The sequence below is a fragment of the Rosa rugosa genome, chromosome 5 (assembly GCF_958449725.1).
Source record: "Rosa rugosa chromosome 5, drRosRugo1.1, whole genome shotgun sequence".
Classification (NCBI taxonomy): Eukaryota; Viridiplantae; Streptophyta; class Magnoliopsida; order Rosales; family Rosaceae; genus Rosa; species Rosa rugosa.
Window position 1 is genome coordinate 48,381,096 of NC_084824.1, and position 20,906 is coordinate 48,402,001.

Here is a 20,906-nt window from a genome sequence, read left to right on the forward strand (position 1 = left end):
CTGAACTCCAAAAACGCATTTGGCAGGATTCATCTTCAGTTTGTGCAGCCGCATGCGCTCAAAGACCTTTCTAAGGTCTGTAATGTGGTCCCCTCGCTCTTTGGACTTTACGACCACGTCGTCTATGTAAACCTCTAATATCTTTCCAAGTATGTCACAGAAGATTACGTTCATGGCTCTCTGGTAGGTGGCTCCAGCATTCTTTAGTCCAAAGGGCATGACCACATACTCGAAAACTCCCGCGAACCCTGGGCAACGGAACGCGGTCTTGTGTCTATCCTCCTCCGCGACCGGAATCTGGTGATACCCTGCGGTTCCGTCCATGAAGGACAACAATTCATGCCCTGCAACTGCATCTACCATGTCCGCGACCGGCATGGGATAAACGTCTTTGGGGGTAGCCAAATTAAGGTCTCTGTAATCCACGCAGACCCTCATTTTGCCATTTTTCTTGCGAACAGGCACTATATTGGATAGCCACTGATTGTATTTGGCCACTCTGATGATGCCTGACTTGTGCATCTTTTCGACCTCCTCTTTGACCAAAACTTGGGTCTCTGAGTTCATCCTTCGCGGCTCCTGCTTCACAGGCCTCTTATCAGGAGACGTTGGCAGTTGGTGGCAAACCAAGTCCGAAGATAGGCCTGGCATGTCTTCGTACTTTTCCGCGAAACAATCCTTGTATTCCAACAGCAAGTCAATGAGCCTCTGCTTCTCGCTAGGCTCCAAATAGGTGCTGATAGCCACTTCCATGGGCTCATCAGTCGTTCCCAGGTTGACTTTCTCAGTAGGGTCCCTAACCTTTGGAGGCGTGTCATCCAATGCTGCTGGGGCGAGTTGAATCTCCTCTTCTTCCTCTTCATGGTCAGAGAATTCCTCGTTAACAATTTCTAAGGTCGCGACTCGATCATAGGCCTCTTTTTCCACCAAGTACGAAGATAACCTTTCGTACAGAGAATGGAAGGCCTCTACCCCTTCCTCTGGAAGGTCGCGATTCATTAATTATTCAATGTATTGGGCACAGCGTGGCCAGGCCTTTCCAGGTATTCTTTCGCGAGCGTGAGTCCCCACTGTGGCAATTCAGAGGCCGTCACCCCTGTGGGGCGGCCCTTGTTTTCGATGCCACTGACCTGTAATGGAGCAATGGGTTCCAAGTAGTACCTGGCATCTACATAATTCGCAGAAACAGGGAATGGGAGAGGATCAGCCTTAATCACCTCAGCCTTGTCAGTAACCCTGTTCCGCATAATCAGTTCCTGGTGGAGAGTAGACGAAATACAATAGCTCCGATGAATCCAGTCCCGGCCTAGAATGGCGCTGTAGGCTGCATAGCAATCTGTTACAAAGAAAGCATAAACCCCTTCTGCGGGACCGACCTTGATACGCAGGAATAGTAGGCCCAGTGTCTTCGTTACAGTTCCGGTGAAGTTTTTAACCTTGAGGGACGTGGACTGGATCTTCTCTTTCTTGATTCCTAACAGCTGCATGGTTCTTGTAGTAATGACATTGACCGCGGCTCCAGTATCGACCATGATTTTGCTAACCTTGGTGCCGCCAATCTCTACCGTGATATACAAAGGCCTCATGTGTTGTACCATAGCAGGAGTTGGTCTTGTGAAGCTCATGAAGGGACCCTTGCTATTAGCATCTTCAGTCTCAAGGAACAGTGCCTCTTCCACAGGTGTTGTTGCTGCTGAGGTAATCTGCAGAGGCTGTTCGCTAGCTTCCTCAACTTCTACACACTCCTGCGCGGTGACTGGCAGAGCGTATTTCGCCGGAAGTACATAAACCATGTTGCAGGAGGTGTCAACCACTTCTGTCTCGTCCATGTCATCTTCAAGGTTGAGCTTGGGTTCATCTACTGGGATTTCAGTGTTGAACTGCCTGGCCACCAAAGCCACCAACGACTCTTCCGCAGGGATCAGCTTCTCATCCTGTTTGTGTTCTTGTATCACGGTGACTTGCCTTGTGGGTCCGGCTTCTGTTCCGCTGTTGGGACCTCTTTTGGGGCCGCGACCACTATGCTTTGAAATTTCTTAGGTCTCCACTGCAAGGTGTTTGAAGTGTTGTCCTTGCCCCCCAGTCTCTCAAAAACTGAGGACTTGGCTTCAGGCTCTTCGCGGAACAACCTGCGCCGGACGCTTGGTCGCCTGGTTGGCGAGCTTTCTTTCCTAGCCGGCGACGGTGTCCTCTCTTTGGTAATCCTGCAGAAAATACTAGGCCTGGACATCCCTAATACCTCGCTGGCTTGCTTCTGAAAGCCACGAGGAACCACTAATGGCTTGGCGGCCAGCGCTTCCATCTCCTTTTGATATTGCTCAGGAGATTTAACCAACTGCGAAGGCTTGATCAGGCCCTGATCCAGAGCCTCTAGCGTTCGCTTGGCTTCCCAATGGTGGCGATAGCGAAGAAATTCTAAGCGTGGTCCCACTGGGCATGCCAAAATGTTTGGCTCCAAAACCAGTCTGGTTGCAAACAGTCTCTTTTGAGCGTGCGCAGGTGTGCCAGCACTGTGGGGTGCAGTCGTCGGGGAGTCCCTTAACCTGACTTCTGAATCAAACGATGTGGATGAGGAGAGCACCAACCTCGTCACAAGGTTCTTTTCTATGCCTTTCGGAAAAGGACTTCTTGCCTTACGGATAAGGGCTTGTGTTGTGATCTCTTGCGTCACCGAGTCGATACTTAGTATTGTAGACTAAGCAGAGCAATCACCGGGAAGTAGGAGAAAGCACAGGGTTTGCTAAAGCGTGACTTTAGCTTCGCTGGGTTGCGAGGGCGTTACCCTTGCTTCGCTGGTTTTCAACTAGGTTGAAGGTAGGTTTGCTCCGAAGAGACTTTGATAATCGTTGCGATTAGTTGATTGAAGAGTTGTGTTCTTTTTTTTTCGTCGTTGAAACCTGGTATTTATACCCTAGGGTTTCGACTGTTCCTTGCCACAGAAGGATTATTGATTGAAGTTTCCTATTCAATCTCCGCTACTTGATTCCAATAAGGGCTCGTTTTCCTTATGGATCTCGGAATGGGTGAAGCTGTAACCCAAACCCAAGCAAACTTATTTTTGGGCCGCAGGTATCGGCCTGTTATGCTAAATCCCCTAAAGGGATCTTGGCAAAATTACTTTTGGGCTCAAACACATGTTTCGGGTGATGTTTGGTTTGCATTGATTGACGGTCAATTCCAGTTGGCTTTGGAAAATTTCCAATGCTTTTCTTTTTCTTGTTCTTTTTTGATAAGTTGAACTTCTGGTTATGATTTGTTGCAGAGGAAGAGAGAAAACAAAAGAAAAACAAAGGAAGAAGAAGTGGAGAGAGAAAAAATTATACATAACCATTTAATTAAATTGATAAAGAATTTGAAGGATATATATTTTTTTTGGGGTCAGAATTTGAAGGATAATTATGTCATTTTAGTTAATAAAATAGGTGAAATGTCGAATCTAACATAGCATTGATGGAAGAGTAACGGAAGCATGTCATTGATAACAAAAATGGAGTTCAGGTATCACAATGGTAGTGTTGTGAGTCTGGGTATTAAATTGGCCTTGGCACCTAAGTTGAGGAACCGGTGGTGAATTTTTCTCTTAAATAAATGGTTGGATAACTTGTGTGTTAAAGGAATATCAAAACTAAAATTTGGACAACTCAACCAACCGTTGATTTAAAAGTCTTCATGGAGTCCTTTTTTTTTTTTTTTTTTTTGAATCAAACCCAAATCGGGTGCCAATATATATATTCATTACAAGCCAGAGCAGACCGTTACATACCCTTCCGCAGTAGACAAGAAGATAGTGGTAGTACCCACAGTGGTACATACATATAGACCCACTCATTAGACAAAGAAATATGTAGACATAGCGAGAATCCTCCTTTGGTACTACTGCAGTGGCTCTAGATCGAGATACATAAAGTGCGCAAAAATGCATAGCTTCCTAATACAAGGAAATTATTGTAAATAGATAAACTAAAAACATAGGGATGGGCTTAGGGCAAACCACCTCAGCCCAAATTAGAAAGCCTAGAGGGCAACCCAAGAGAAGAGGCCCAACTCTAGGCCCAGCAAGAAATGGTTGACCCAAGCCCTGACATCATCTCCTTCACCCATTTGCTACATGTACAGGTTGATGCAGTTCCTCTGCACACGACCTCCGCCACCAAACCATAGTCCCGCCGCCGAGCTCCGCCAAGAGACAACCAACGGCGCCACGAGCCATCGCCGAAGCAGCGCCCTGACACTACGTCCCACGAGCCGCTCCGCCGATTCAGCACCGCGTACCGCCGCCCCTAGAAGCTCGAAAACCACGCCGCAGCTGGATTTGGAAGACCTCGATAAGCGCATACAGACAAACAAACATCCACGCTCAGAGATGCCGCCTAAAACCTTTTGCCGACCAACCTGCCAATACCACGAGCCAAAAACCTCTCTCCTGACCTCCCAAGCCATAACATTCAAGCACTCGTCCGGCAGCAACTCGATAGTGGCCAGGCGAACCCAAACCTACTCCAAGCCGCCACCGGATGAGCAAAAATTTGTCAAACCCTAGACCAAGAGAATCTGGATTTTTTGGAGCTGGTAATTAAAGGTTATAGTCTTCATGGAGTCCTTATTCTATAGTCCTCATTAAAAACTCTTCCTTAAAATACATTCGTTTAAATATTCTTATCTTGATTGATTTTCAGCATTCCTTTTGAATTTCCGTCCATGGATGATGTTGCATTTGTAGACCCAATCTGAGGATGCTAACATGGAAAATTTATCTGTCCAATTTAATGGAAAATTTTACTGTCCATTTTAATTGTTAGACCATGTGGCTTATCTCTTAGGCCCCGTTTGTTAGTCAGGAAATCAAATATGGAATGTGAAATGGTTTCCCATTTCATTAAATTGTCGTGTTTAGTTAAGTTATAAGTCTAGAAAGGAAAGTAAAATAAATGAGTTGACCGGAGTTCAATTCCATAAAAGAGGCGGAATAGAAATACCATCTAGGGTGTGGTATTTCAATTCCTTCACTCAATGGAATTGAAAATTTACTTGTTTAGCCCTTATAAAATCTGGTCAATTAATAATTCTCATCTCCTCTCATTTATTTTTCTCATGACTCTTGCTATAATAGATCTCTACAAATTTAAAATTCAATCCAAAAATTTGTTGATGGAATTCAACTTTGAACTCTATCCTTTGTTCCAAAGCTTGTCTCTTAGATTCATATTTTTTTTTTAAAAAAATCTTCCATATTTAATTTGATTGGGCATTATTGGAAAATCATTAACAAATTAATTCTCTCAAACCATTTCCTAATCTCAAGTCTTGAATTCTTCAAAACACTACAAATTGAAATGCTAAATCAATTCCATTCCATCCTTGAAAGGAAAATTAGTACAATTCCTTTTCCCATTGTAACATTTCGGTCAACCAAACGGAGCCTTATGTTTGGCATCCTCTAGGGCTTTGATTCAACATTATCTTGATTCATTCCCCTGAGAAATTACCAAATTATTCGACTCTTCAACCGTTCCAAATTTGGATAATGAACACATGTTCTATGGCTTATGGGATAGATTGACAAGTTATTACAAGAAAAGTTTGATGAAATTTTTAGACGAATGTCACAATCTCTCACTATTCTCAATTTCTCATTAGGGGTGAGTTCGGTTCAAATCGATTTGGTTTTAAGCCAAAATTGAGAACGGTTCAAATCGATTTGGTTTTAAGCCAAAATTGAGAACTGAATCAATCTAAAATTTCAGTTCAGTTAGTTTTTTTTTTTTTTATAAAATTTTTAAATTTTTATAAATTTTCAACACTAAAACTTGAAGTAAACCGAACTGCTCCGGTTTGGTTCGGTTACCTTTAAAGTTTGTTTATTTGTTTGTTTGTTTTTTTTTCTTTCTAATTTTTAATTTTATTTTAACTATTAAAGAAATTTTGTACTACATTGATCTTTTCATTTTGAGCTTTTGTTTTTGAGAATAGCTACAATAATGATTTGCAATGACCAATATATATAAATGAATGCTTGAAAGTTCAAAGTCCATTAACAGATAACCAAAGAAAAATTGATTTCTGGATTTAATTATAAAATTAATATTTTTTTTTTGAAAAAATTAAAAAATTCAATGGCATTTGATAAATGTCATGGAAAACTTTTCTATGACGTTTACTACATGTCATTGAATATCTTTTCCTGGCGTTTTTCAAATGTCATAAAACTTTTTACCATGACAATTACAGAACGTCATTGAAAGAGGTTCTATGGCGTTTAACAAACGTCATTGAAAGTTTTTTAATGACGTTTGAAAAACGTCATTGAAAGATTTTTAATGACGTTTTGCAAACGTCATCATAGTGTGAGACCAAAGACGGCACCAGTAGAGACGACGTCGGTTGTGGCGTTTGAAAAACGTCATGAAAACCTTTCTATGACGTTTTTCAAACGTCATTAAATGTGTTCTGTCTAGTAGTGAGTCCACAACGCTTCAATAGTTTATCATAAAATATAAAAAATATTCTTGTTTGACTTGAAGCTTAGGTACTTGATTTTGGCCGAGTCCTCTTCAGTTTCTAGTTTTCTACAGGAACTCCCTTGAGTTCCTTCCCTTTACTCCTCTAGCCAAGTCTTATGACGTACAAAAAAAATTGTCATGTCCGCCTGAAGATCGTCTCTGCCTGAAACAAAGGCTAGAGATAGAGATAACGTTCAATATTCATGTCTGATTTAATACATATGCCTTAGAACACTCTATGCCTCCATTATTGGCCAGCTGTTTGTGCAATATAAACTCTTATATTAGTTGCCACATTAAACTACCCCGACACAACCTTTGGACTCTGATTCTGTTTCTGAAAAACACAACCAATATAGTCCATTATCGATGTCATCTAAGCTAGATCAAATAAAAGAATTATTAAAAAGCAGAAATTTTATCTCGCACAAACATCGTATCAGTATAATAAACAAATGACAAACAAGGAAATTGATTTAGACGAAGTTTTACAATTTTCTATATATATGCTCTTAACTCACATGATACATTTCTCTCATTCTTAACTCACATGCATATTCATGCAGGAGGGTTTGACATATAACTAAGATAAGTGAAAGATGAAAGTTGCAGTGATTGGTTCTGGTATTAGTGGTTTGGTCTCAGCCTATGTTCTTGCAAAAGAAGGTGTTGAAGTGGTTCTATATGAGAAAAAAGACTACCTGGGTGGCCATGCCAGGACTGTCACATATGATGGTGTTGATTTGGACCTTGGTTTCATGGTCTTCAATCATGTAAGTAGCACTCTGCTTGATCTCTGAGTCTCTTCCTTAATTCTGCAACTATAATATATTCTCATTATCCAAATATTAACCATCTGCTTGTCTTGGTACTTTTTAACTTGAATTTGAACATAATGTAAATGTATGCACATAGTTAGTTCTATATATATGTTAGATCAGCTGTGCAACTTCTATAAACACAATCCTTAAACTTGCACTAGACAGTTTATTTTAAACTATAAACAATACGAAAGAATAAGCTTCAATGATCCAGCCTTCTTGGTTAATTGGTCAATGTTAATTCTCCTCATCATCCTTGCAAATAATCTATCAATTACTACAAAATAAAATACATATGAATAACGTTGATGTTGGTTTGTGGACTTGTGGAATGAAATTTAAAATTGCAATGTAGGTAATAATGTATCCAAATATGATGGAGTTCTTTGAGAGCCTTGGAGTTGATATGGAGACATGCAACATGTCCTTCTCAGTGACTTTAGATAAAGGACGGGGCTGTGAATGGGGTAGTCGAAATAGTCTCTCAAGCTTGTTTGCAGAAAAGAAGAACTTGTTCAACCCATACTTCTGGAAAATGCTTCGAGAAATCACCAAGTTTAAACATGATTTGATCAGGTAAGTAACTTGAATGATTTATGAAATGCATGCCATGTTTCAAAATGTCCTGTTGCAGTGACATGTCATATTGATGTCTGTATTTGATTTTTCTTGCAGTTATCTTGAGGTGCTTGAGGGTAACCCAGACATTGACCGGAATGAAACCTTGGGGCAGTTTATTGAATCACTACTCTGAACTATTTCTGAAGGCTTACCTTGTGAGTTAAGCATGAATTGACTGAAACGTAGCTGTAATATCTTTAATTAAAGCTTTTCTTAGTCACTATCTAATATATCAGTTAAGTTTATTAGTTACTTGGTGGCAAAGTAATGTGATTATGCACCTGCAGATTCCAATATGTAGTTCAATCTTGTGGTGTCCTTCAGAAGGGGTTATGAGCTTCTCAGCTTTCTCTGTGCTTTCAGTTTGTCGCAATCATCATCTACTTCAGGTGCATTATTTTGTGTCCTTTTAGCTGAACTTGATTAAGAAGCCAATATATATGAAAAGTAGCATGTATTGTATGATAAATTAGATAGCAGAAAGCTTATTATTGATGTTTTTCCATTTTAATACTTTAAGAGTTTTCATGTCTATATGTACTTACTTTCTTGGCCTTGCTGGTTTACCCTGCAGCTATTTGGCGGCCCACAGTGGCTGACCGTCAAACAGGGTTCACATTGTTATGTGAAGAAGGTACTAATTTTTTACTTTTGAAATAATCAATAATATTGTTTATAAGCTTATATATATACCGTACTTGATGCTGCTTGTGGAGTAACAGTGTAACACCTGAAGGAAAAAAAAAAAAAAAAAACACATGGTTTCAGGGTCTTAACTGAAAGTAAATGGTTTCTCTAGGGCTTTAACTCATGTTTGGTTGACAAGTTCAGGTGAAAGAAGTGTTGGAGAGTAAAGGGTGTCAGATAAGAACTGGCTCTGAGGTGCATAAATTAAAGTTTCCACAACTGGTGAGGGTGAGTGGTTAGATGGATAGTTGAGACTCTTTTTCTGATCCTCTCTTCAATTGTATTAATAGAGTTTCCATGAGAGATAGCAGGTTGCACTGTTTTTACTGGAGATGGTATTGAGGAAATTTACAATGGATGCATAATAGCTATCCATGCCCCTGATGCCGTGAGAATATTAGGGGAACAGGCAACATCTGATGAACTGAGAATACTTGGCGCCTTCCAAAATGTGTACTGGTATACCTTTGTATTATCACTTGCACAGTAGTTGCACCTCTTCAAATTAGTACCTGTAAGGCTGTAATCTTGCAAGCTATGTTTTGCTGCTCACGTGAAGTGTACTCTGAAAAATAATCAACTCATAATATGCACCTTATCATTTGCTTTAATTTATCTACCTTTTCTTATTTTGGAAAAAAAGTGTATATGCTGAAGTTGATTTGCTTATTTGGTCTCGTGGCTAATTCACTGAATGCATAATTGTTCAATTCTATTGGCAGTGATATTTTCCTTCATCGTGACAAAACTTTAATGCCCCAAAACCTAGCAGCATGGAGTGCATTTAACTATCTTGGAAGTAGTGACAACAAAGTATGTTTGACATACTGGCTCAATCAGCTTCAGGTAGTTAGTTTATGTGTTCAGTACGTAAGAATTTGTGGAACTTCACTCTTTGAAATTGCTCCCTTCTTCGGTTGAAGACTTAACCATTCCTGGAATTTTTGAATGTGCAGAATCTCAGCGAAACAAGTCAACCATATCTTGTGACACTCAATCCAGATCATACACCAAACCACACCTTGCTTAAGTGGTCAACAAGCCATCCAGTCCTATCTGTTGCTGCATCAAAAGCTTCGCTGGAGTTTCCTCATATTCAAGGAAAGAGAGGAATTTGGTTTTGTGGAGCATACCAGGGTGAGATTCAGAACTACCTCAATTTTCATTTCTCAGAGCTGATATTATCCTATATGCTGCTAAAACTATGCTTAGCTTTTAACAATCATCTGATACTTATCATACACTTTTTCAGGTTATGGCTTCCATGAGGATGGGCTAAAGGTATGTTATTTTTCAAGGAGTTAGTTATTAGAATTAGATCATATTATTGTATAACAGACTGAAATATGTTATAGTATAAGATATGAAAGAGTGATTGACCTCCTCAGTAATTATTCATTTTGATGAAGAAAATGGTAAATTAGTTGATTTAAGAAGCTTAATAAATTGGCCAAGTGGAATTGCAGGCTGGAATGGCTGCAGCACATGGTATGCTTGGAAAAGGTTGTGCCCTGTTGGGAAACCCAAAACATATGGCTTTTTCAATGACGGAAACAGCGGCACGTACGCCTGTTTGTTATTAGATTTCTTAGACATTATATATCTACCGGATGTTTAATGTGAGTAATACTTATGTTCTTGAAATGTACTCTACTTCCTTTTAATTGGACCCTTATTCACAGGAAAGCTCAACTTGAATCATTTAAGTGACAAGCTTATAGAACTATTACCTGCATTGCATGTGCCACTTGTTTTCTCTTTTTCTATCTTCTATGTCAGCAGTTTTCCTATTTTTTTTCTTTTCATCATCTAGAATAAATTTCATCAGATATGAATACAATTAGTATATTTTGAATGTCGTTTTATATGCATGCAGTTTATTAGAAGAAGGAGGCTCGATGTTCACCTTTGAGGGAAGCAGAAAGGACTGTTCTCTAAAATCCGTTCTTAGAGTTCACAGTCCTCAGTTTTACTGGAAAGTATGCATATACTTTTAACTGACTTTGACACTTCTTAATGTAAATTCTAGTTAAAAGAAAGGAAAAGGTTTCTAACTAAAGCTCAGGAAGACAGTATATCGGATTATTGTAAATATGAAAAAACCATTAAATCCTCATGCACTTTCACTGATTAGGAAAAGTTTTAATTTGACAGGTAATGACACTGGCTGATTTAGGCATTGCAGATGCATATATCAGTCGCGATATTTCTTTTGATGATAAAGACCGAGGTTTACTAATTAAATCTTTTTATGGTAAGATAATTGAACATTGGAATCTCGATCATTCTCCTTACCATGCAGATTTTGATAAAATTTTGCCTTACTGTTTCTTCTTTCAGCTTCTCATTGCCAACGGAGATTCTAATGCCTCAAAATCAAACAAGAAAAGGTGCAATTAATGCGCCAATTATCTCAAATAGAATTGTGATATAGCTGATAATAATAATTCAGGTCTCATTACATTGTTGTATGTAGGGGATGGTGGCAGCCTTTGTTTTTCACAGCCACTATAGCCTCAGCCAAATATTTCTTTCAGCATGCTTTAAGGCAAAATAATCTTACACAGGCTCGAAGGAACATATCTCGTCATTATGATCTGGTATACAATTTATGACCTGGGAATAGAAATAAATTAAAGGATTTACTTCAACAAATTAATCTCTCTATTATCACTTTGTATGTATGGGAATAGATTTCACTCTTCTTTAGTAGCTATTTCAATGACATGCTAGCATGAGACTTGGTTTTTTAGTTCACAGAAGTTCACTATTCGCTTTTTGTGTGTTGTAGAGTAATGAACTATTTTTGCTGTAAATGGGCGAAACAATGATGTATTCCACACTTCAGGTATAAAATTTTTGAAACTTCAGAAACTTATTTATTCCAAGAAACTTCATTTGTTATTTGAATTACTTTATAACAGCACCGGATCAAGTTCCTTCTGTGTGACTACCGCCAATTGCCTTCTGACCACAAATATGACAGAATCATTTCTTGGTGAGTACTGTTAAACAGCGACAAGCGTGGCCAGTGGCCCACCATTGTACCGATACTGTCCCAACTTAACCACCCGTTAGGTGTTGGGTTTTAATCACAAAAGGCCTCGGTACAATTGGGTGAGATCCACCCACTTATAAGTTATATTTTATTTGTCACTTTTCCAATGTGTGATCTTTCCTCTCCAACACGCCCCCTCACGTGCAACCTAACTCTAGGTCTGCACGTGAAATTCATTCATCCAATTCCCATATTGGAAATTGGGACACAAGTCTCATATTGGAGACTTGGTCAATACAATCCAAGGCCCACATGGCCACATTGGACACTTGGTAATTTCAATGGCAATACAAGGAACCCCAATTTGGGCTCATGATACGTGCCTACGTGGAGACGCAATTGGAGAGGGACCCGCTCTGATACCATGTTAAACAGCGACAAGCGTGGCCAGTGGCCCACCATTGTACCGATACTGTCCCAACTTAACCACCCGTTAGGTGTTGGGTTTTAATCACAAAAGGTCTCGGTACAATTGGGTGAGATCCACCCACTTATAAGTTATATTTTATTTGTCACTTTTCCAATGTGGGATCTTTCCTCTCCAACACGCCCCCTCACGTGCAACCTAACTCTAGGTCTGCACGTGAAATTCATTCATCCAATTCCCATATTGGAAATTGGGACACAAGTCTCATATTGGAGACTTGGTCAATACAATCCAAGGCCCACATGGCCACATTGGACACTTGGTAATTTCAATGGCAATACAAGGAACCCCAATTTGGGCTCATGATACGTGCCTACGTGGAGACGCAATTGGAGAGGGACCCGCTCTGATACCATGTTAAACAGCGACAAGCGTGGCCAGTGGCCCACCATTGTACCGATACTGTCCCAACTTAACCACCCGTTAGGTGTTGGGTTTTAATCACAAAAGGCCTCGGTACAATTGGGTGAGATCCACCCACTTATAAGTTATATTTTATTTGTCACTTTTCCAATGTGGGATCTTTCCTCTCCAACAAGTACTTTTCCCTTACCAACTTGAGTCCATTCATTATACTCCTGAAAATTTCTTGATTAGTGGCTGCATTTTTCAGCGAGATGCTAGAACATGTCGGCCATGAATTTGTGGATGAGTTCTTTTCTTGCTGTGAGTCTGTACTGGCAAAAAATGGGCTTTTTATACTCCAGGTAGTGTTTCAAGACATAACATACTGGTTAAATATAAGTTCTATAACTGCAAATTGCTTAACTATTTTGACTAATAAATTTGACTCCTATGTACGATGGCTTTGAACATATTGCTAATAGTTAAGGGTGATTGATCTTTCTTTAGTTCATATCCACACCGGATGAACGCTACGATGACTACAGGCGAAGTTCAGACTTCATAAAGGAGTATATATTTCCTGGTGCATGTGTACCTTCATTAAGTAGGGTAACATCAGCTATGGCCGCTTCTTCCAGACTCTGGTATGACCTGTCATGAGATGAAAACAATCTCATACCTCCAACATTTTGTTATAGTGTTTTTATTTCGATCAAATTTATGAGAATTTCATTTCGCAGTGTGGAGCACATGGAAAACATTGGAATTCATTATTACCAAACACTAAGATGTTGGAGAAAGAATTTCTTAGAGAGACAGAGGTAAGAAGATCGTCTTGTCTTTAGTCTAATGGCAATTATCTGTCCTCTAGCTTTAGGGCATCTACTTGATCCTGGTGGCTTTATATATCAACATATTGTCCACATTTTGATCAATTTTGAACTTGTTCAACTATTTTAACCAATACATTCAACTCTAGCTTATAAATTATTAAATCCATTATATTCTCTAATAAAAGTCTTCATTAATTTACATGTAAACATATTGAATGTATGGAATAAAATGGAATCTAATATCTATGACTGCTACACTTTTAGCTTGTAATAAAATGCAATTACACTTTTGTGTTTACAGTGACATACTTGCTCTTGGATTTGAAGAAAATTTCTTTCGGACATGGGAACACCACTACAATTTCGGGCAATAGCCACATGCACTATTGGTGACAATTTTGGGCCAAAGGCCACATATGTGTGTGTCTATGACCCATTGCCACATTACAGCCACGTTTAAATGGGTCAGTGCGCTGTAGGCCAGTTGCAATGGTCTGATGTAGTCACGTTTCTATGCTTCCGTGGGTTACAATGAGTTTGTCATTGTGGTGGGTAAAGCTGTCAATTCTGACACGACCCGATAACACGACTCGAAACCCGCACGATTAAAAAGTGGGTCGGCCGTGGGTTAATCCGCCATGACCCATTTAATAAATGGGTTGGCCACGGGTCAACCCGCCAACACGAAATGAACCCTTTTAACCCGATTATGCTATATTTCTTCTTGAAATTTTGGATGTTGGGATATTTGATCATAGGATTAGACAATTTGAAATATTTTGTTTTATAATAATTGAATTTAATTATTTATGAATTATATATAATTATTTATATTCTTCGTCTTGTGGAGTTTTTAGTGAATTTAATCAATTTGTGCATTTTTTTAGTTAAATGGGTCGCATTGTTAACCCTTAAATGATCATTTTGTCTAACACGACATGACCTATTTATTAAATGGGTTAAGCGGGTTGGAAACGGGTAACCCGTTTAATAAATAGGTTGGGTTTGGATTTAAATTTTTGACACGATTATTAAATGGGTTGGGTTTGGGTTTGTATCTTGCGACACGACAAATACCTTGACTCGACATGAACCCAACCCGACACGACCCATTGACAGCCCTAGTGGTGGGTCATCTGGTGGGTCCCCTTAAATATTTTAATTTCTTTTTTATTTTTTGGTTAATCATGAATTTGTTCTAAACCTTTTTCATTTTGGACACAAACCAAATTGGTCCGTGGCTTTCATTCAAAATACCAAAAAAAAAATTCACATGAATAAAATTTTAATTACAAAAACATATTGAATCCTTCATTTAATACTTTAATATTACATTAACCACTCCAGGTATAATATCTGACAGATATACACAAACTACTATAGAGTCCAAATAGTAGTTGAACACTACTAAACTAAATCAGACTTCACAAATATACATCCAAAACCTAAATTTGCCTATGAAGCTAAACTTAAAAGCCACTGTGCACTTATCCCATGATCAAGTAGCTACCACCAATATACTAGAGAGATCATAGATTAAGTCCTAAACAACAAACACACAGAGGCCTTAAGCACAATTGTTACTAACCAAAAGGTGAAGTACTCTGAAGTGTGCCTCAATTTCTGGTAACTTGCTGCTGCAATTCTTCATAGCAATGTGGTATGTAAACATCATCCAAGTTCTACTCATATGAAGATTGAATATGGCTCATCGATGGTTGGAGAGAACCACCCTTCGTTCTTAAAGCTGCAGCAAGCATATCACTTGACTGACTCATATGCCCCAAGTAACAAAGCCATAAGAGCTTCTAGCTTGTTTTTTCATTGCAATCTCCATATTTTTAAATTTATCTTTTGTGGCCAGAGTTTGTTTGTTCATTTCTGCTTATCTTCCTTTTCTTGGCTCTTCTTCCGAATCGTTTCAATCTCAAGCCTCATGTTGTTCTCTCATTGCTTGTACCTCTAAATGAACACATCTCTTCTGCACTAGTACACCAGGAACTTGTTCAGGTATGGCTCCAATGCCAAATCCTCGCACCCCTCCACGTGTCTTTTTTCCAAGCATAGACGCATATACTTCATTGATTTCAAAATCATTAAGAACCTCTGGAAGTTGGGATGCCCTCTTTGTAGTCTTCATCTTGTCAATCTTGTCCTTCATCAAGGCCTATATCAAACAATTGGTACAACTAATCACAGTAAGTACAATATCAATGCTGAGTATGCTTAAGAACTTGAAAATAATATGTCAAGAAGTCATAAGTGATGCTTACAATAGCTTTAGAATTCGGTTCATCAGGTTTTTCATTATCGTGGACATGGGTAAGCTCAAACATTTTGCAACGGTCTGGGTTTACACCTCCATTTTATTTTTTCCACATACATATGAACCAAGAATCTAATTAAGAAAAACAAACAGAAAAAAGCAATATGAGATATGTGAGTACCATGAAGGACAAGTAAATAACACCCTGCAACAGCCCTTCTTATTTAATTGGAAACACTAAAAAAAAAAGGTTGCAACAAGTAGAGTACAGGGTATGCAAATGGCGATTAAGGTCTCACATGTTTTAAGAGCAGAACATAAGAGAATACTTCATGATCAAGGCTAGTGAAAATTGAAAACCAAGCAATTACATAAGACAAATGGTAATCAGTAGTAATTATGAAATCAAACAACTTAGAATAAAAGAGGTCCTTCATAACATGATTAACAATAACAAACTAGTTGAGGCAATACAACAATTGAAAAAAGAATCTATAACTAGGAAAACTAGAAAACAAACTGCTCTTACAATGACATAATAGTTATTGAAAATAAAAAAACTCATCTGCCACAAAGCAACAGGATTTGAAGTCAAAGATGTTTCTTTATTTTGGTTGGATAACTCATCTACCGCAAAGCAACAAAATAAGCCAAACAATACATGATTATACTTCCAAACCATTTTGTTCTAATCACAATCCAAGAACCAACCAGATTACAACAGTGAGTAAGATTCACTGACCAATTCACTTTTCCCTTACAGCTTACTAACTAAGAATAGTACAATTTATTAGCCCTGGGAAGATCCCTTATGTAGTTAGATAGAACAAACTATGATTCAATATACGTTAGTGTTCACAGAGATTCCAATTAACCTTTAATGGGATCTTGGATAAAGCAATTGATAACCAAGTTCTGCAGTATTCACAATAAGGATCTACTTTTCAGAATATAGACCGGACAAGGACTTACCATCACTCCATTTTTAGAAGATGCACATGTACTGCAATGTTAACTCAAAGATTCGGCTAATTACCTCATCCTCTTTCTCGCTGTCATCGTCTTCGGAATGATCGACCGATGCAACTCTCTCCTCCAAAATCAAGCAAATCAAAACTTCAATTTACCGTAATCCTAAATCAAATCATACCCAAATTTCTCAAAAACACATAAACAAAATTCCATCAGAGTTAAACATTCAAGATCTGTAACATGCAAGCTTAAAGATTGAAGCTTTAAAAACATAGAGAGAAGATCAACAAGTTGGTGGAAATAGAAACTAATTTGCATATCCAGTCGAAGACGAAGAGCCCGTGCAATCCGAATTTTGGTTTCAGATCGGATGCTTCTTTACTTTCTTTCTGTCCTCCGAACCCTAACTCCACCCAGAGGAAGAAATTCATAAGCAGAGGAAATAAAAATTGAATAAATGAATAGACAACAAAAAGAATCGCTGAGAATCAGAGAAACAAGAATCGCAGTGGCCATCAATTTGGTGGTTCAGATGGAGATGAGATGGAGAAGAAAAAAGAGTCGGCCCTCTTGCTACGGAGAGAGAAACAAGGGAGACAAGGGTTTTTTTTGTGGTCTGAGGGAGACAAAGGGTTTCTCTTTCTCATATACATATACATATATACATATATATTCTATCCAGAGCGGAGTTCCGCTTTGAAATTACGGAGTGAACTTCGAGTTTTGGGTCGCTTTTAGGTCGCATATCCACATCTCGATCGTTCAGTTTTTAGGTACTAGTGTATAGATCATCTCTGCAAATTTTCAGCCAAATTGATGATCGTTAAGGTATCTAACTCGCTTAAACCAATCGACGAACTGAATCTGTCCAACATGAACCGTACTAGCTTTAAGGCAGTTATCAATGCCTTAACGGTCATCAATTTGGCTGAAAATTTACAGAGATGATCTATACACTAGTACCTAAAAACTGAACGGTCGAGATGTGGATATGCGACCTAAAAGCGACCCAAAACTCGAAGTTCACTCCGTAATTTCAAAGCGGAACTCTGCTCTGGATAGGATCTGTATATATATATATAAGCAATAAAATGAGATAGAGTTCCCACCCTAAACCGAGCCTTAAGGAAAATTTGTAGTAGTGGTGGGCCCTGTCATACGTCTTTCCAGGAAAGAACAGTTGAATAAATATAAAATAATACATCAGCCACACTTCATGCATGTACGTGAGAGATATGGGCACCAAACATGTTGAAGAGCAGTGGGTATGACCCCAATTCCCACAGTTTATTCATTATGTGGCAATGGCATGGGTCAGTGGCTGTTGCCTAGTATTGTTGTAGTGGAATATTATTTTGATTATTGCGCTGTTGGTTTCAAGTCATATACACTTGGAGATTACCAGGTAACTTTTATACTCCACACATTTTCCGAATTTCTGTTGTTGGATAATATACACTTAATCTTGCATAAAAATATACACTTATATGCAATCACTCATTTTATGTCACACCTGCATCACACCACCCGATATAAGTTTTATTTTGTTGCAGATTGTGTTTTCACGTCCTCGTAATGCTCTCACATTCAACAATCCTTATAAGGGTTTCCCTTCAGCATATTGAGGGTTATGCACTATGAACTACTAGGAAGAATAAGGCGCAAAGTAAACAAGGCTCCATTTGAATGAGTGATTATAAATCTACATATTCATTTGACATGTATTATTGCTTAGATTGCCTGTCAAACATGTAAATATTTCAAGTTTGAATAAAAAAAGCAAATAAAAAAATGGAGTTCGAATAAATATTTGTCTGTAATTTAGTAAACTACATTTTATATAATGTCTGGGTGTTGTGTTTAAACTAAATCACAACATCTCTTTCCATAGAGAACTAACCGCTGATTACTAATGTCTTTCTAACAGATTGGGCCATTTGTTTAAAGAATTGTCACTAATGAATATGTGTATCCAAAATATCTTTAATAGAAAAATGACACAAATTTTTGCAAGAATATATACTTTCCTAAATTGGTTTTGTTGCTACTCTCTATATTTCCTTCCACAATGTTAAGTTGGTTTTGTTGGATACATGCTTTACACAAACACAAACAATATTAATTACTTTGTTTTGGTGGTAAATACAATTAGCTAAAGTGATGACATAACTAGGGATACTTTGATAATTAATTACCTTGTTTCATATACCAAATAATCTATCTGAATTCTGAGTCAAAGATGGTTCTTGTATTTAAGAAAGAAAAGATATGCAAATGTCCTGATGCGGTGGTCCATGAAAGCTTCGCTGAAAGTATCGTGGGTAGCTATTCGTCAATGCATAACTCAATATAAATAAACCTGAATTAAAGTAGATAATTTTACAAGATCCGACACAAATATTCACAAATCTTATTTTCCTTGTGATGATGAGAAATATGATTAAGGCTAGGATGAGATCGACAGGAGGGAGGAGAGGAGAAGCTTCGAGCTTTTTCAACCCGGATCGACAACCCGACGACTGGGTCGAACCGGAACTCAGTTTTCCGGCCATTCCACGGCGGCGCACAGGTGCCGTTCGAATCCTCTCCTCGTCATTGTCTTCACTATGCCCATGGATCATCCATACGTGGAGTGAGGAGAGAGAATCAAAGCTAAAATGCTTGAAGCTTTTTCCGGCGGGTTCTAGGATTTTCCGACGACTCCGGTTATCGTTGGCCGTGTTTGACATATGAAACCTCTTTTACTCATTGAGCTCTACACGTTGGTATACATGGTTTTTGATTTTGATCAAGTTTGAATGAGTTGCCATTTTAGGAGATTTCGGCCACCGTCGAAATCACTTTGTGGTTTGTGGTGGGGGTTTCGGGTCTTTTGAGGTTATTTTCAATTCAATTATGTATGTTGGAGTTGATTTGAGGCCTTCACACTCAAGGTGAGTGTGTGTGACTCACACACACTCTTAACTTGCCACATGTGAGAAAAAAACTCATTCAAATTCGGTATTTTATATTTCCTTTCTTACCCCTCTTTATATTTCATGATTTTCATCCAAACTCTTTTTTATTCTCTAGGGTGCGCCTTCCCCCCAACCGTCTCCTCGCCGCCTTAGCCTAAAACACTGTCGACGCCAACCACGACCAAGAGTCCTCCACCCCGGAATTCGCCTACGACCACCCCATCGACATCGTCTCTGGGATTGGATACTAGGATTATAGTTGGAATTGCTATTGGGGTTGTGGAGACCCAAGAATTGAAAATACAAATGAACGAAATTAAGAGGAGAAAGGTAGAAGATAGAGTGAGTGATGGGTGGGTGGGTAAAGAAAAGAAATGGAGTGGTGGCCGTGCTAGTACCTGAGAGAAAGAAAAGAGGATAAGGGAATAGAAAAAATGGGTTGGTCGCGATCTGTGGCTAAGAGGAAGAGAGGCAATTGAGTGTGCTGTGTGCAGAAAAAAAATTAAGTGGATAAGGCTAGCTGCATTTTTGCTGCAAGAAGAAGAAGAGATGAGCCTGGCTATTATTTATCTCTGCAGCCGCCGCCTATTGGCCTTAAAGTTATAAGCTTTGCTTGAATTTTCAGATTTTTCATTTTGGAATTGCTTATATTTTCCGGGTTTATGTTCTACATTCAGTGCATGTTTAAACCAATTTGATTACTGGAAATGCGTTTTCAAAGTTGCTTCGAAAATGAAATCTCGCCCAATTGGATCTGGGTTGCACCTAGAGTTTTTTTTTTTATGGGTTGCATCTAGAGTCTTTTTTTTTTGTTTTTTTATAATTTAAAGAGGGGTAAGAAGGGAAATATAAAAGACAAAATTTGTATGAGTTTTTCTGCTCACACGTGGCAAGTTAAGAGTGAGTGTGGCTCACACACACTCACCTTGAGTGTGAGCCTAGCACTCTCCAAATTGTTGTAAGCTTTATGAACATGATGATTTTATCTGGAATTTCTTGTTGTGGATACTGTTAATTTAAGCTGTTGTTCAAAGACACTGAGATTAAAGATAATCACTAAATAGATTTCACTTTAGAGTAGATTATCTTATGCTTCTGAATAGTTTGATAAAGTAGCGACTGCTTATTAAAATTGGGTTGGTAGAAGACTGGGTTAGATGTGCTCTGTGAAGAGGAAAACTCCCTACTTTGTTCATTAACTAGAGCTTTCTTTCATTGGTGAGAGGAAGAGATGGGGACGTCTCGTGGCTTCAACAAAACACTTGGCTATTAATCCCCACATTATTTACTTGGAGGCCACCAATTTAACCATAACGACCATCAACTGTGAAATTACCTACTGCCCCTACTTTCATCCATTTTGTGGCATCAGGAGAGCCACAGCTGCTCTTCTCAGTGCCTGTAAGTTACGACCAGCCC

At 38.7% G+C, this 20,906-nt stretch overlaps 1 protein-coding gene, 1 long non-coding RNA gene and 1 pseudogene across 2 annotated transcripts; 2 read left to right on the plus strand and 1 right to left on the minus strand.

Moving 5' to 3' along the window:
* Positions 1-7,084: 7,084 nt before the first annotated feature.
* LOC133712713 (uncharacterized) lies at positions 7,085-8,874 on the plus strand. The gene is made up of 6 exons (XR_009847559.1): positions 7,085-7,273; positions 7,677-7,897; positions 7,997-8,097; positions 8,230-8,331; positions 8,517-8,576; positions 8,774-8,874. It is a non-coding gene; the product is annotated as an uncharacterized LOC133712713 (long non-coding RNA).
* Positions 8,875-8,955: 81 nt separating this feature from the next.
* LOC133711796 (uncharacterized) lies at positions 8,956-18,155 on the plus strand (annotated as a pseudogene).
* Positions 14,711-15,990, minus strand: LOC133708274 (uncharacterized). Its single transcript, XM_062133732.1, has 2 exons — positions 15,566-15,990; positions 14,711-15,459 (listed from the first exon to the last, which is right to left on the minus strand). The coding sequence occupies exons 1-2, from the start codon at positions 15,626-15,628 to the stop codon at positions 15,220-15,222; spliced, it is 303 nt and encodes a 100-aa protein (XP_061989716.1). The 5' UTR covers positions 15,629-15,990; the 3' UTR covers positions 14,711-15,219.
* Positions 18,156-20,906: the final 2,751 nt, after the last annotated feature.